Below are 17,384 nucleotides of genomic sequence, written 5' to 3' on the forward strand. Positions count from 1 at the left end.
CGGGGTTATTTTTAAGACATTTTTCTTTAAGACGTTTCAAGACATTCCAAGACGTTTTTTAAGATATTTTTCTTCAAGACATTTTTCAAAATGCTTCGAGACAGTTCAATAACGCTCTTTTGAACATTTTTCTAGATGTTTCAAGGCATTCCAAAACTTTTTAAAGATATTTTTCTTTGAGACGTTTCAAGATATTTCAAGACGTTTTTAAAGACATTTTTCTTCAAGACAGTCTTAAGAAATTTATATTCAAGACATTTTCAAGACGTTTCAGGACATTTAAAGACGTAATTAAAATATTTTTCTTCAAGACGATTTTAAAACATTTTTCATCAAAACATTTTAAGACATTTCAAGACATTTATTAAGTTATTTTTCTTCAAGACATTTTTAGAAAAAAATTCACGACGTTTTTAAGACATTTTTCTTCAAGATATTTTCAAGACGTTTCAAGAAGTTCTTTAAGACATTTTTCTTCAAGACATTTTCAGGATTTCTTTGGTTGTTATGCTATAGGAGAATGTTCACTTATGTTAAAGATGATGCAATCTCGCGTGGCATGCCAAACTTCAAGGACCCATGGGGAATCCCCGCTTGTAACTAAAGAGGGTAAACACCTCGGATGTTATGTGATGACGATGTACACGTGGGTGTTACATAGAAATTTTAGATATTCTTTCTTTCAAGGCGTTTTTCTTCGAGATTTCATGTTCTTTCAAGCCGTTTTTGACGGCTGTGACGATGTACACGTGGACGTTGCATAAAAATTAAAAAAAAATTCTTTCAAGGCGTTTTTCTTCGAGATTTCTTTTTCTTTCAAGCCGTTTTTACCTTAGAGAACCTTTATTCGAAAAATTTTGTCCGCAGTGGGATTCGAAGGACTCAATGGAATAGAGTGCTAGACAACTGGACGAAGAAAAGCCTTTCTAATATTATTATAAGGGGAATACTTTCTAAAGGAAATGTTTCGAGGAAGCTATGGATTATATGTTCCCTATGTCTGCAATAATTGACACACAGCGAGTGAAATCGATTACTAGAAATTGGTTACATTTGATGAGCACCTGCTTGTTAAGAAATGCTTTAGAGGGTATTAGCCGATAATATTGGGGATAGTTCTTAGCAAATTTCTTAATAATGATCTTTTACTCTATTAGAACTTAAATTGCTATCAGAGATGACATACAGCGAGAGTATCATTATGGCTAGAATATGGTACACCTTCATATGCGATCAAAACTCATTCTTTTCCCCTTCACTACACAAAATTTTACACTTATATTAGAAACATCTTTAACTGGCACACCTATGTACATAGGCCAAAAGATAGTCAATTCCATGCAGTGGGGAAAATCGATTACTAGAAATCGGTTACATTTGATGTGCACCAGCTTGTTAAGTAATGCTTTGGAGGTTATTAGACAATAATATCGAGGACAGTTTTTAGCACTTTTCTTTGTAATAGTCTTTTACTCTTCTGGAACTTCAATGTGCTATCAGAGATAAAATAACAGCAAGATTATCATTATGGCTAGAATATGGTACACGTTCATATGCCATCAAAAGTATTTCTTTTCCCTTAAACTACACAGAATTGTACACTTATATTAGAGGCATCTTGAACGAGCACACATATGTACATAGGCCACAAGATGCTTTAATTCCTAAAATGACTGCGCATTGAAGTTTTATTCTGGCAGAAGAAATATAAAGAATAAAGTGTATTAATGTTTTATTAATAAAAATAAATTTAAAAGCATTATTAAAACAGGGAAAAGGCCATTGAAACACAACGAACAGAAAAAACGAAATGTGAAAGTTATTTTTGAGAAATTTTAATGAAAATGCCTCGTATCTTGGGATCCAGACTCTGCATTCGTGAATGACAAGGGCGCATTTGAATAATATTCTTCTTAGTATTTTGCATAATCTCGTTAGAGGTAAATTTGACCAACATTAAGAGATCTTTTTGTGACATTTTAATGAAAGTGCACCGTTTCTTTGACTAAGAGTTAGATGTCAAAAAAACATTTTTCAACACCTCCCAGCTTAACTTTAAGCTAAAGGACATGACAGTCCAAAAACATTCACGCCACCATGGCAAACCATAGATGACACATACAGTACCCTCTGGCACCCTGATCATTCCAAAGGCATTTTTCAGATATTTTCATGATAAAAATAAGCTTTAAAACCAATGGTTCGTGTTTTAGTAATCCAGTCCCCCCTCCAACGATCATAATGGCGATTGATGCCACCATGACAAACCAAAGATGGCAAAAGATACCCTCTGGCACACATTATCACGACTATGGGTTTTTCAAACATCTTCCCACAACAATATCCGTTTCAACTAGAATCGATCATTTAAACTTAATTAAAAATTCCAAATAGGGTTTCTTTTGATGACTCCTAACAACTAACCCCAGCATGGCACAATATAACAAACCAATGACACCATCCCGCACACACTATCACAGTTAAGGGTTTTTTAAGCTTCTCTTTATGAACATAATTATATAAACCAAAAATAGCCTTTGTTTTTGCTTGAACAGTGGAAATTTACCATTTCATTGTTAGATTACGATGTTCCATGGTGATTCCCATCTTCTGACACTCAATGACTAACATAGAGCAACCACTGGAACCATTATCACACATATGGCATTTTTCAGACATATTCCTCCAAAAAGAATCGTTTACGCTATAATCGATCGTTTAAACCTAATGAAAAATGACCGATAGCGTTTATTCTGGTGACTCCTTGATATGAAGGCTAGCGTGGAGTGGCACAATCTATCAGACCCATAAAACCCTTCGGCACACATAATCACATCTAAGCGTTTTAAGCTTTCTTCTCACAAAAATAGCTTTATAAACTAAAAATGACCATTATTTGTGCTTGAACAGAGGAAAATTGCCATTTCATTGTTAGATGGCGATGTTCCATAGTGATTATCACCCTGTGACACTCAATGGCTGAGACACGGCACACTCTTGCCAACATTGTAACACATATGGCGTTTTTCGGACATTTTCCTCCAAAAATATCCGTTTACACTAGAATCGATCGATAAACTTAAAAAAAATCCACTCTTGCCAATCTTGCCAACTCTTGCCAACATTGTAACACATATGGCGTTTTTCGGACATTTTCCTCCAAAAATATCCGTTTACACTAGAATCGATCGATAAACTTAAAAAAAAATCCCCAATAACACTTCTTCTGATGACACCTGGCAATTGAGGCCGACGTGGCAAAATCTCCCATCCCGATGACGTCTTCTGGTGCATAATACCACACCTAACGGGTTTTCATCCTTTCTTTCAACAAAAGATAACTTTATAAAATAAAAAAAAACGATAAAAATCGTTTTTATTTGATCAGCGGAAACTTGCCCTCTCATTGTAAGCTTGCGTTGAAATATGGCAATCTCCGGTCTCTGACACTGAATGGCTGACACACGGCACCATCTGAAAACCACCATTACACACAGAGCATTTTCGTTTTTTCTGCAAAAATATCAAATTACAATACAATCGATTGTTTAAACTTGATGAAAAATCCCCAATGAAATTTCTTCTGATGATTCCTAGCAATCGACGCCACAATGACACACAATGGGTTGGCAAATGGCACTCTCTGGCGTGCATTATCACACCTAAAATGTTTTCAGATATATTTTTAGGGCGGGTATTTGCCCCATATATGTCTTTCTGTGTTTATTTGCCTGACCCTGCGTATTGGTAGGTATCTCTCTCCCTCTCTCTCTGTGCTTGATCGGGTGTTTGTAGGTCCCCAGGTCTGTTTTCGAGTGTGTGTGTGTCTGACTCTGCAGTTGTATATTTTTTGTCTCTCACTCTGTGCCTGTGCTTCTCAGCGGATGATTGCTTGTCCCCGTGTCTGTCTTTGAGTGATTATGCGTCTGACTCTTCATGTTTGTATGTGTTTTTGTTACTCTCTCTCTCTCTCTGCCTCTTAATGCCTGTGTGTCAAACTGACTGTTTGCTTGTCTCTCTGTCCCTATGGCTGTGTGTCTGAGTAGGTTTTTACATGTTTCTGTGTCTGTCTTTGTGTGTTTGAATGACTGCTTGTATGTGTGGATATTTGTGCTTGTATTTGTTTTTGTCTCTCTCACTCTCCGGGTCTGTGAGTCTGAGCGGATATTTGCTAGTCTCCATGTCTGTCTTTGTGTGTTTGTAGGTATTGCGCTCTCTCTTTCTCTCTCTCTCTATCTTTCGGTCTCTCTCTTTCTCAGCATTACCCTCTCTTTCTCTATTTCTCTCTCTCTGTGCCTGATTGGCTGCTTGCTCTTCTTTCTCTCTGCGCCTGTGTGACTGAGCCTGAATATATCAAAAGACGTTAGGTGCACTGAGATTTCAAATTACCTGCAATATCTTGGGAATGACTTGGAAAATCGAATTAGAACTTTCAGAATGCCGGGAGGGAAAGGGGGCAAAGGAATTAAAATTTTTAGTGGGGGGAGGAGAAGAGGTTAATCGAAAGACACCTGGGTATCGAAAAGACACCTAAACCAAGACATTCAAGTTATCAAAACACCAAATCTACAATATATCAGGGACAGCTCGGGGGATAGAGTAGAACCTTTTAGGTATGCTGGAGAAAGAAGAGTTTTGACCAAGTCACGACGTAGGCAATAATGCTTCTTAACTAATGAAAAAATGGGAGGGGACAGGGATATTTCAGGTTTGGTGTCCTTTGATAGGGAAATAATGTATTTTGTCTCCGGTCGACCTAAACATTTTTACACTGTAAGCCCCAATGTGAATTTATTCTGCGGATAGTTAGCAAGAAAAATCTAGACAATACGTTTCACCGGGTTATCAGAACAGCGCATCTAGAATATCTTAGAAACAGCTTGATAAAGCTGATCTGAGGTTAACCTAAAGCTGATATTTAGGAAGGGTAACTATCTTTCAAAAAGTTATGACGTAGGTAGACTCCGGGGTGAAAATTTAAGAGAAACTTTTCAGGGACAGTTGAATTGTAAACTGGAAAGTCTAAAATGTGATAATGTGAAACATGGATGAAATAATTTTAGGAAAATAGTTTGTAAAGTTGCTGATGGTGTCTTAGGGAGGAAAGCTAGAAACACAGTTAGTAATATTAATGAAAATCATTTAGGTTCAGTAGATAGAAGGATGGGCTTGTACAAGAATTACTTGAATGATAAATCATATGAACATAAAAGCAATGTAATGAAAATGGAGAAAAAAACATTAGAATATGAATTAAGGAGGTATGAAGTGGAGGGCATGGGTAAAATTTAAAAGATCTGGAAGTTTCGGACAGACGGCATGAAAGTTATAAAATATTGTACTGGTAAGTTTAAAAAATAAGAGGAAATAGTCTATACAGACTTATCCCAGTTAAAGATAGGAACGGAACCACAATTAGTGAAAACAAAGGAGTTAAAGAGGGATGGGAAGAATATTTTCATAATGGGGCAAACCGTGTCAAGTTACAAGAAAACTGACAGAAAGGACAGAAAAATTTTGTGGCGCTTTGGAAATAAAGGGTGTTTTATTTTGTGAGAAGGAATTAGTAGATGTAGGCTACTAACCCAGACGCTGTTAGTGTGTTAAATAAAATTATTTCATTTCTCTCAAAAATGAAAGGGAATAGTCAATACGGGCTTGTCCCAGTAAAAGGAAGGCACAGAACCACAATTAATGATAAGGAAAGAGTTGAAGAGCTGGGCTGAGCATTTTGAGAATTAGCTAAACAGTGATAAAGTTACAGGAATACATATAGAAAAGAATAAAAAAATTTATGACACTTTGGAAGTGGAGGATAATTTATTTTATGAGGAGGAATTAGTAACAGTACTAAAAGGATTAACCCAGGCGCTGATAGGTTAGAGAAGAATTTGTTTTGGATATGGTGGTTGTGAAGTTAGAAATAAATTACAGAAGATTATGAATATAAATTTCGAAAAGGGGGCATAGCAATTTTAGAAGAAACGCTAGGAACCGATTTAGCCGGGTTTCTGAAGGAAGAAAACTACTAAGTACGGTGCTACTTCTTAAAGTCGGAGATGCTGCAGATAACGTTTTAAGAGAAGGACAGTGTGGTATGTTTATTATTAAATATCTAATATATAAGGAATGGTATTTTGGTTAGGTTGGATAATTAATATAATGCGTTCTGTGCGGTCCCCCAGCCATAATTCTTCGGTGTAGTTTTTTTTTTTATTTTGCTATTTAATTACTGCATTTTTATCATATTTTTGTATATTAGACTACATTAGGATTAACCTAACTTCACTTCTCGAGTGTGGACCATATAATACACAAGTACCTAAAATAGCCGCGATTAAGGAAGGATATGTAGTTAATATCTGATTTTGCATTAAATCAGAAGTTGAGCAGGGTTGCGTTCTATCCCCATTTATATGGATCTTTTTTATGGACTTTGGCCTATGGAGCACAGAAAAGGCAAAGGCAATGAGGAAACACAGAATCAATTGGGGAAGTAAAGCTTTCCTAGGCTTAGATTGTGCTAATGATTTAAGCATCCTGGATGAAAAAATGTTGCCAAAATGAATTAATTTTTGGAAGTTGTGCAGGTTTAGGGTGTAAGAAAAGGGTTAAAAATTAATGTTGAGAAGACGAAGTTGCTATGACTGAGTATAAGTGAAAGTGAAGAGGTGATGTTGGGTAACGAAAACATCAATCCAGTGGACAGCTTCACTTACCTAGATTTTATTATAAGTAAAAATGGTGGGTGCAGTGAAGATGTCGAAAGTAGAATAGCTAAGGCCGAGGGTTTTTTTCTAAGTTGAAAAAAGTTCGAAAGAATAGGAAGGTAATTTTGCAAACCAAGATTACGATATTGGAAGCTAAAGTGCTTGATTTGCTAGAAACTTTCCAGAGAAATTACCAAAGGATTGTTTTATATGCCCGAATGACTTACTCAAACAGCAAGCTGTGCGAGAAATGTGGCTCAGTCTCGATTTCTAGGACTATATTGAAAGAAAGTTTGAGATGGCTAGAATAGGTTTTGCAGATGAAAGATTGCCAAACATTGTCCTTGAATGAGGTAGGAAGATGTAAGGAGAGGTACAAAGGAAAGGCATTAGGGTGTGAAAAGGCAGGGGTACTTAAGTATTATACGAGAAACACTCGAGAAGTGAAGTTTCGTTGGTGCAAATGAAATGTACCAAAGTGGGATAAAAATATAATAGTTTAGAAACAAATTTGGGCTACATATTTGAAAATTAGGGAAGGGGTGGGTAAAGCACAGTATATATTAAATTTGAACATAAACAGACCTATTCTAACCTAACGTAACCAAAATACCAACTAAATATTTAATAAAATATACCTATCCATGGTCACACGCCATATTCTATCATTATATATTGGAAACTAATCAGGAAAAAACGGGTAATGTCTCAAGTGTTTTTCGTATAATACTTAAGTACCGAGGGAAGCTTTGGATAGATTGGGATGGAGAAGGAGCGTGCGTAGTTGTGTAGTCCTTAGACGGCTTGATGCTGCAGTGAGTTGCCTGTAGCAGTAGTAGGTTTGTTAAAGCAAAATAAACACCCTGCCGTTATGGAGACAAAGGAAAGCTGTTTAGCTCAGTAGCTGAAGGATACACAATAGTAATGGAAGCGAAGTAGCCTGCCATGAAATTCCCCATTCAACATTCTTTGGAAATATCTTAATCTTCCCTCCTTTGACAATTGCGCCCCTCCCACTTCCCTCTAAATGAAACCTGATATAGCCCAGCGCTCAGCACAAACTTCGGAAGAAAATATTTTATAGGCTGCATGGCTACCTAAAATTGCTACGTAAGGCCCTAGGAATTGGATTAATAGAAATTTTCTGCTTGTTATAAAGAACGGATTTGTATTTGAGTCAGAGCCTATGGTGTTTTGAGTGAAGTATTGGATCCTTTTCTGACAATGAACTACAACCGACCCCCCCCCCCCCCTTTGATGGTACCACATATAGCCCTACACAGGCCCTTTGTTTAACCGGTATCTTATAGTCTTAACTTGATGAAATTTAGTTTCGACCGAATGAGAACAATAGAATTGTGAATATACTAGGCCTAAAAATATTTACCTTTAAGCAATTCCACATTACTATTAACCATGTGAACCGCATACTGCATAGCACCACTCACAGTTAATCCAATTCGATCACCCTCCAAGGAAGTCAAATATCCGACAGGTATAGTTATACATTCTGATCTGATAATCAGCACAACCAAAATGAAAAAATATGACATCTCCACTTCTACAAGTCAATCCATTATTTGATAAAAACTAATCACTAATTAAAGAAACATCTGGCCTTACAGATTAATATTCCTCTTTAACGTTGTTTTCAGTGCGGTGGTTTGAGTCAAACTGGTTCTGTCAAGATGATGCAGAGAGCGGAGGACCAAGTTGAAACAATGCCAGTGGACATATCTAAAAATCTTTCATAGGATCGCTAAAAAACAAATCCTTGAACTCTGTCAACTGGGATAAATATCATTTAAGGGGGAATAAGGGGTAAACATGGCCCAGAGACATAAATTATATTGAGTAGAATACTTCTTTTCAATCAGAATCAACAAACCCGGCTTGGGATTTGGGGCCCGTCCTGGTGCCAATTTGAAATTTTTAGATATTTCATTTATTTTCTAGCTAAAATATGTGTTTTTAGAGAGCTCGTTGCCCCTCCCTCCAAACTTTTCAGAACCAAAAAAATCATTCATACATACATGAAACCGAACTAACAGTTTCAAATTAATTGCAAAGACTTCCGCAACTATTATCACTTTATATGAATCAATCTACTTTTATTTGATTTTTTCATTCACCTTGATTATTATGGCGGTTTTTTTGTAGACGTTAAGGCAAATAAATACAACACTGTTGACATTTTTATCATTTTCGATAAAAGCCAGATAACACTCAACCCATTTGGAGGGTTTTAGAGGAAGGGGAAACAGAACCACTATTATTTTTAAATCTTGATTAGGATAGTGATATTAATGCTTTTTACGCTGTAATAAGTGTTATAATATGCAAAACTCCTATTTGTGGTAGTTTTTTTTAATTTATCTTGATCATTCATTTTTATTTCTTTTTGTTTGTAAATAATTTATTCCTCTAAAGCAGTTTCTCTTACCATTTTAAATACTGTTCGTTTTTTTTTTTTTTTCATTCATTGGTAGAAAATTCTGTTCATTTTAGGTTTGAAATATTATATGACTTTAAATAATTTTTAGACCACATTGCTTTTCAATTTACGAAAAATTAAGGAATAAAAAACTGGTTTTAATTTCAATTAAAAAAAAAAAAAACAAGTTTTTTTTAACGGGAAGTAAGGAGCGACATTAAAACTTAAAACGAACAGAAATTACTTCGTATATTAAAGGGCTGCTTCCTCATCAGCACCCCGCTCTTTACGCTAAAGTTTGACTCTTTCTCTTAATTCTACTTTTTAAAACAGTAAAAAACTTTAGCGTAAAGAGGGTGGTGTTGATGAGGAAGCAGCCATTTCATATACGAAGTAATTTCTGTTCGTTTTAAGTTTTAATGTCGCTCCTTACTTCCCGTTAAAAAAAAAAACTTGTTTTTCTTATTTAATTTCTGAACGTTTTTGAATCAATGCATGTTTTGATTTTGGCTCTCCGCAGATGAATAATTAAAAACGAAATTTGCATATTTATTTTTTTGGCTAATTGGCTTTCTCGTAGTTTTGATCGAGTGATTTTGAGAAAAAAAGGAGCGGGGGAGGAGGCCTAGTTTTCCTCCGATTTTTTGGTTACTTAAAAAGGCAACCAGAACTTTTAATTTTTTACGAATGTTTATTAGTAAAAGATATACATAACTTACAAATTAGCTTACGTAACGAACTTCTGTATTCTCATGTTTTTATTACGTATATGAAGGGATTCACCCCCTCGTCAGTACCTCGCTCTTTACACTAAAGCTTAAATCTTGTCCCAATTTCTTAAGAATGATCCCTGAATCACAAAAGCCGTAGAATAAATAGTTTTAATTACTAAAAATGTTTTAGCGTAAAGAGTGAGGTATTAAGAGGAGGTGAGCCCATCATACATGTAATAATTTCTGTTCGTTTTAAGTTTTAATTCTTCTCCTTACTTTCAGTTGAAAAACTTTTTCATATTTATTTTTTCATTGTTTTTTTTTTAATAATGCTAGAAAATCCTGATCTCCCTTCATGAAACTTTTCTTCCCCCGTGACACATTCCTCCAAGGAAAGTTCCCTTAACATATCCCCCTCTTCTCAACCCCCTCCCCTCAACCTAAAAATCCCCCAGAAAACGTATGTACTCTTCCAAATAGCCATTTCTAAATGTAGCACTGGTTTGTAACTTGTAACTTTTGTAAGTTTGTCACTTGTGGCCCCTCCCGCAGGGACTGTGGGTGAGTAAGTCGTCCCCAAAAACATAGTACTAAAGGTTTTTGACTACGCTGAATAAAATGGCTATCTCAGAATTTTGATCTGGTGAATTTTGGAAAAAATTAGCGTGGGAGGGGGCTTAGGTGCCCTCCAATTTTTTTGGTCACTTAAAAAGGGCACTAAAACTTTTCATTTCCGTTAGAATGAGCCCTCTCACAAGATTCTGAGACCACTGGGTCGATATGATCACCCCTGGGGGAAAAAAACAAAAAAAAAACAAAAAAAAACAAAACAAACAAATAAACACGCATCCGTGATCTGCCTTCTGGCAAAAAATACAAAATTCCACATTTTTGTAGATAGGAAATAAAAACCTCCACAACAGGGTTCTCTGATACGCTGAATTTGATGGTGTGATTTTCGTTAAGTTTCTGTGACTTTTAGAGGTTGTTTCCCCCTATTTCTTAAAATCAGGCAAATTTTCTCAGGCTCGTAACTTTTGATGGGTAAGATTAAACTTGATGAAACTTATATATTTAAAATCAGCATTAAAACACAATTCTTTTGATGTAGCTAATGGTATCAAAATTCCATTTTTGAGAGTTTTGATTACTATAGAGCAGGGTCGCTCCTTACTACAGTTCGTTACCACGAAGTGTTTGACAAAGCAATGAACAAAAATAAGAACCAAACTACAATTTAATTAAAATATTTGCCCCATAATTTAGGTTTAAAAAATATTTTCAATAGCTAAAATTAATATTTCAAATAGCTAAAAAAAAATTTATTTCTGGAGATATGATTTTGGAGATATAATAAAGGTTTAGGTGTCATTGCTACGCTCTGTTGGTGAATTAGTTGTTGATACTATAGGTCTTAGATGAGTACCTGTTTTATGTATTTTTGGCAAACCATATATTCTTGGGCAGATTGATCACCTCGGAAAGAACTCGAAATACATCCGTGGTGTGATATTTCGATTAGTTTTAAGGCCTTCTAAGTCCTTTCTCAATTTTGCATCATACGATCCAGTTGGGTCTAAGTTAAGTTTTTTGTATGTTGAAATATCTTTTAAAACTTTTTTCTATTTTACTTTCATAATCATCTTTTTCTAGGATTAATACCGTATTGCTCTTATCAGCTTTCATTATTATCAGAGAATCATCTTTTTAAAACTATTTCAACATTTTTTTTATCTTTATTCTTAAGGTTTTCTTGAAAATTATCAAAATGTTTCAAAATATTATCGATCCCCAATCTTAAATTATGTACATTATTAACATATTTTGAAAACACATGAATCCCTGTCTCAATCTTTGAAATTGTTTATTTTTGCTCATCAAAAGCTAAGACCCTGATAAAATTTGCCTGATTTTTGAAGAAAGGATGAAAAATATTCAAAAAGTCAAACAATCTTAATGAAAATCCTACTATCCGATTTAGCGTACAAGCTCCTATTGTAGAGGCTTCAAGCTCCCATCTGCAAAAATGTGGAATTTTGTATTTTTTGCCAAAAGAAAGATCAGGGGTACGTATTTCGGCCTATTTGAATTTATTTATTAACTTATTTTTTATTTTAAATAATTCATTTGAACTTAAATCAAATGTCTAGTGACTCTTTTACGTGGCCAAAAAGATTAGAGGGTAACTAGCCCTCCCTTTTACATCTGATAAAAATTTCTAGACAACCATTTTGTTCATAATAGCTAAAAATTTCAATAGCTATACTTCTGGGGATCTCGATCCCCCACAACCACTGGGGAAAGGCTGTAAGCTATGGAATTTGCAATTGTTTTCATATAGTACTTGTTATTGGAAAGCATAAAGACATTTTCTGAGGGGCAGAATTTTTTGAGGGAGCAGGGGAGTAATTTGCTATGGTGCAGGGAGGTAACACCCCTCCAAATCTTGTCAAAACTAAGATAAGCCTGCATAATTCAAATGTTCACAGCAACGGGTAAGTTTTCTTCAGCATATCCTAACATTTATGGTACTGTATGGCTCAATTTTCAGTTTTCACTGTCATTTTTACTTAATTTAGTCTGATTGACTCCAACTTTGCCCTCCTCCCTAGGATTTTGACAAAATTACGCCACTGGCTCCACATAGAGTTTTATGTCATATACAATTTTTGACAACTTGGAAGTGAATTTTCTATAGAGCAGGGAGAGCAACTACCCCATCCCCAGCCCCGGTTTGCCCTGCGACTGAAATTTAGCATCTTTAGGTTCTTGTCAAACTAATGTATGCCTACATAATTGAAGTATCCACAGGAACAGATCAATTTTATTAAGTATACCTTTGCCAATATGGCACAATGGCTCATCTTTCAGTTTTCACAGTGATTTTCGCATGATTTGGGAACATTGGCTCCAACTTTGCCCCATCCCTCTAGGATTTGAAAAAACTAGGCAACTGTGCCTGGGTGGGGGATTTTCCACGCGGAGAGTTTTCTAAGAGGAGGGAAATTTCTGGGAGTGAGCTTTCAATGGGAATTTTTTTCAGGGGGGAATTTGCCAGAACTCCTATACAAAACTCTTTTTATTTGGCTTACTTCCTCTTTAGCGACTCATTTTACACGTGCAGATTTTATGGGAACTGTCTGGGCAAAAAATTCAGCACGGTTATAATTGTCTGAGGGGAGAAGAAATTCTGCATGGGAGAATTTTTTGGGGAAGATTTCCATTAGGAGAATTTTTTGCGGGAGAAGGTTTCCGTTGGAGGGGGATTTCTGGGAATTTTTCTTTGGAACGAGATGCTTTCCGGCATGCTTTCCCGGCATGATATGAAAAATGACTTAAAATTAAATAAAAAGCAAGTCTTTTTTTTCAAATGAATGTAGGCTCTGGAGAATTTTTCGGGTGGAATTGACCGCAGCGAAGTATTGAGAAGCTTGAGTTTTAATGCTGCTCTTTACTTGCAATTTAAAAAGCTACTTTTTTATTTAATTGCGGACTGAATGAAATAGTTTATTAAAAAGATAATGGTAACATAGGTAACAAATAATGGTGACAATATATGGATCAAAAGAACTGTTTTTTTATGGTGACTCTAAATACATATAATTCATTACCCACCAAAAGTTACAAGCCTGAGAAAATCTACTTTATTTTCAAAAACACCCCAAAAGAAAAGTGATCTTGATGAAAATTAAAACGTTAGATTCAGCGTATCATGGAAATCGGTTGCAGAAGTTTCAAGTCCACATGTAAGATCAGAATTTTTCCAGAGAAGGCTGGTTACTGATGCATCTTTATTTATATTTCATTTCAAAGGGTATTTATGTCGAGCCATTAGTCCTAGAATAGATTTTGAGAAAAGAAATTAAAAGTCTAGTGCCTTATTAGTTAGCCAACAATATTACACCGCAGCATAGTGGCATTTTCTTCCATTTTGTGGCAAAAATCAACAATTTACACAAAAAGCCATCGAATGAAAAATCTGTATTAGCTAACGTATATATATATATATATATATATATATATATATATATGTATATATATATATATATATATATATATATATATATATATATATATATATATATATATATATATATAAATGACGACGGGGATACAGGGAATATTCCATTAGCAATCACCATCAACAAAGCTCAAGGGCAATCATTGGAAAAATGCGGTATAGATCTGAATACGGATTGTTTTTTCCATGGACAATTATATGTTGCATGTTCAAGAGTCGGTAAACCTGACAATCTATTACACAACTACAATGGCGTGTAACTAATACGGCGCGTAACGATTTACACGCGCGGGGGGGGCTTGGGGGGTGCGAAGGGCCTCCACCAACAGCTACTATATATATATATATATTTTCATATATATATATATATATATATATATATATATATATATATATATATATATATATATATATATATATACTAGCTGTTGGGGTGGCGCTTCGCGCCACCCCAACTCCTAGTTGGTGGGGCGCTTCGCGCCCCCCCAAGCCCCCCCGCGCGTAAGTCGTTACGCGCCATATTAGTTACGCGCCATTGTAGTTGTGTCCCTGTGTCCCACCTGTGAATATAGATAGATTTATATATGTGTTTCAAACTACGTAAAAATTGCGAATATACAACATTCTTGGCTTTCCCATTGTCTGTCCCTATACAAAGCCGTATGTACTAATAATGACGTCATATGCAAAAGCTCTTTTTTACAAACAAACAAACATGCATACACACAACTCGTTTTTATATAGATAGATAGATAGATAGATACAATACAAATTAACTACGTAAAACTTGTGAATATACAACAGTCTTCGCTGTCCCATTGTCTGTGCGTATAAATAGATTGTCAGGTTTACCGACCCTCAAAGATGCAACATACAATTGTACATTGGTAAAGCAATCTGTATTAAGATCTATACCGCATTTTTCTAGTGATTGCCCTTGAGCTTTGTTGATGGTGGTTGCAAATGCTAATCGAATTGGGAATTGCAATCTTTTAAATTGAAAAAGCAGATCCGTTGGAATCATGGGAATGCGAGGAATAAGAACAGCCTCACCCTCATAAGGCCCTGTCAAGATTGTGGCCTCTATTAGGTTTTCCATTGTTTTTTTTACGGCAAGTCGCGTGCCATTGCAAAGCTTTGGTGGGTTGATATTTCTTAAAAGTATTATTGGTACGCCTATTTTTAGTTGTAGCACGTGTGGTGGAAACCCTGAAGGATCTATGGAATTTAAAAATTCAGATGGATAATTAACCGCTTCATTTGGTTCCAAAATACAAATTAACTGCGTAAAACTTGCGAATATACAACATTCTTCGCTGTCCAATTGTCGCTGCATATAAATAGATTGTCAGGTTTACCGACCCTCGAACATGCAACGTACAATTGTCCATGGGAAAAACAATCAGTATTAAGATCTATACCACATTTTTCTAATGATTGACCTTGAGCTTTGTTAATGGTGATTGCAAATGCTAATCAAATTGGGAATTGCAATCTTTTAAATTGAAAAGGCAGATCCGTTGGAATCATGGGAATGCGAGGAATAAGAACAGCCTCACCCTCAAAAGGCCCTGTCAAGATTGTGGCCTCTATTAGGTTTTCCATTGTTTTTTTTACGGCAAGTCGAGTGCCATTGCAAAGCTTTGGTGGGTTTATATTTCTTAAAAGTATTATTGGTACGCCTATTTTTAGTTGTAGCACGTGTGGTGGAAACCCTGAAAGATCTATGGAATTTAAAAATTCAGATGGATAATTAACCGCTTCATTTGGTTCCAAAACTGTGTCGACTGACTTGTAAAGGACTGCCTGGTCTCGAATCTTGGTCAAAACAATATTGTTGATTTCGTGGACGTCTATATTTTTGGGTGCGAGAATCGCTCTTTCACTTAGCCATTTATTATTTTTATAATTTTTTAGAATATTCGGAAATACTTTTTCAATCAATTCATTTTTGGACGTCACTAAATTACAGAAACCAGCAGGTAGTTGTATACGTCCTGAAATTGAGTCTACTGGGAGCTTTCCGTTTCCCATTGCCAGCAATTGATCTGAAAATGTTTGACCAGAGTCATCGTTTTGCAATCGGACACGCATATTTGTAGTTAATTTTAATGTTTTTACGTGTGCCCATAAATTAGAATTTTTCAGGCAAGCATTCATTTCGTCTGCAGGAGTTGATCTAGGTATTATAGGTAATGTTTGCCTGAAATCTCCCGCAAGCAATATTAATGTGCTGCCAAAGGGTTTCGACTTCCCTCGCAAATCTTCCCTTGCCTTCCCTTGAATCGACTTCCCTTGCCTTGCTCAGATTCTGTGTGTCGTTTGTCTTTTGACCGTGTGTGTATTTACTCTATCTTCTCATTTTTTACTCGCTGAGATTCCGGTGTCGCTTGTCTCCTAATCGCGTGTGTCTTTCCTTTTCATTTTCATTATTGACTCCTTTTAATACTCGCTGGTGCATATCTTATAACTTCATTCGTCTTTGTTCTTCATTTTGGATTTTGATTACTTCAGACAATATAGGAATGCCTTTTACTTTAGCTGTCGGTATTGGCGTTGTCACAACTGATGGTCCAGGCTGTTGATTTTCACCCATTGTGAATTCAATTTTGTCTGGCCATTCTTTTGATCTTATTATGATTGATAGTTTAGGTGTTGTTTATAAAGAATCATCACTTAGAGTAACTGCAACTGCATATAGTAATTGCTTCCTACATACATTATATTATTTAAATAACTGATTGTATTGAAAAATCGCCGATCTTATTCATGCTATGAATGAAATCATATAAGAAAATGCTATTGTGTTAGTACATGATGCCATTTGTAAAAACCAAACTTAAGACTCTTAACAAATTTTCTCAAACTTCTGATCCGTCTATATCGTTATTTTAAGCGAGAATATCTTAAGATATTAATTTTCCCGAAAAAATATTGAGCCGTTCCCGAAAAAAAATACAATAGGCCTATACAATACACAATTATTGCTCGTTTATAAAGAAAGTATATGGCTATTAGTACTGCTATTACACTTACTGGAAGTAGTAGTAGTAGTATATGCTTTTATTTTGTATTATCAATATTTGTGGTACAATTAATTTGAACTTTTAACCAGTATTAATTTTTTCTTCTATTCCTGGCACGCCTCTAAAACAACTAGTTTTTGCAAGTTCATGGAAAGGCTAGAAGATTCAATTGAACGACTTTATTTTCTATGCATTATATACATGTATGTATATGTATGTATGTATAATTTTCAATTACTCTTCATTCCAAGGAATATCTTTCGGAACAAAGACTGTAATATGGGTGTTACTGGGTAACACCTTTATATTCGTATACTTACCGGCACAAAAGGTGTAGATGTTTACATCGAGATTTCAAAGAATTTTTTTTTCGTTTGCTTAATCGCACACATTTTTTGTCTCTTTGCTTTCCACGGTCGTGTTCCCTGGTCCCCTCCAAGCATTCATAGGTGGAAATCCTCAAAAAAAATATTCGTCTTA

The 17,384-nt window shown here is 35.4% G+C and overlaps 1 protein-coding gene across 1 annotated transcript in view; it reads right to left on the bottom strand.

The window, feature by feature from the left end:
• LOC136026148 (receptor-type guanylate cyclase Gyc76C-like) overlaps positions 1–8,386 on the bottom strand; it is a 202,605-nt gene extending 194,219 nt beyond the window's left edge. Inside the window, exon 1 of the mRNA XM_065702451.1 lies at positions 8,098–8,386. Coding sequence (XP_065558523.1) covers positions 8,098–8,263 — 166 coding nt within the window. The 5' untranslated portion in view covers positions 8,264–8,386. The remainder of the gene's footprint in view (positions 1–8,097) is intronic.
• Between the last annotated feature and the right edge of the window lie 8,998 nt (positions 8,387–17,384).

Source organism: Artemia franciscana, chromosome 4 (genome assembly GCF_032884065.1).
Source record: "Artemia franciscana chromosome 4, ASM3288406v1, whole genome shotgun sequence".
In the NCBI taxonomy this organism is placed as follows: Eukaryota; Metazoa; Arthropoda; class Branchiopoda; order Anostraca; family Artemiidae; genus Artemia; species Artemia franciscana.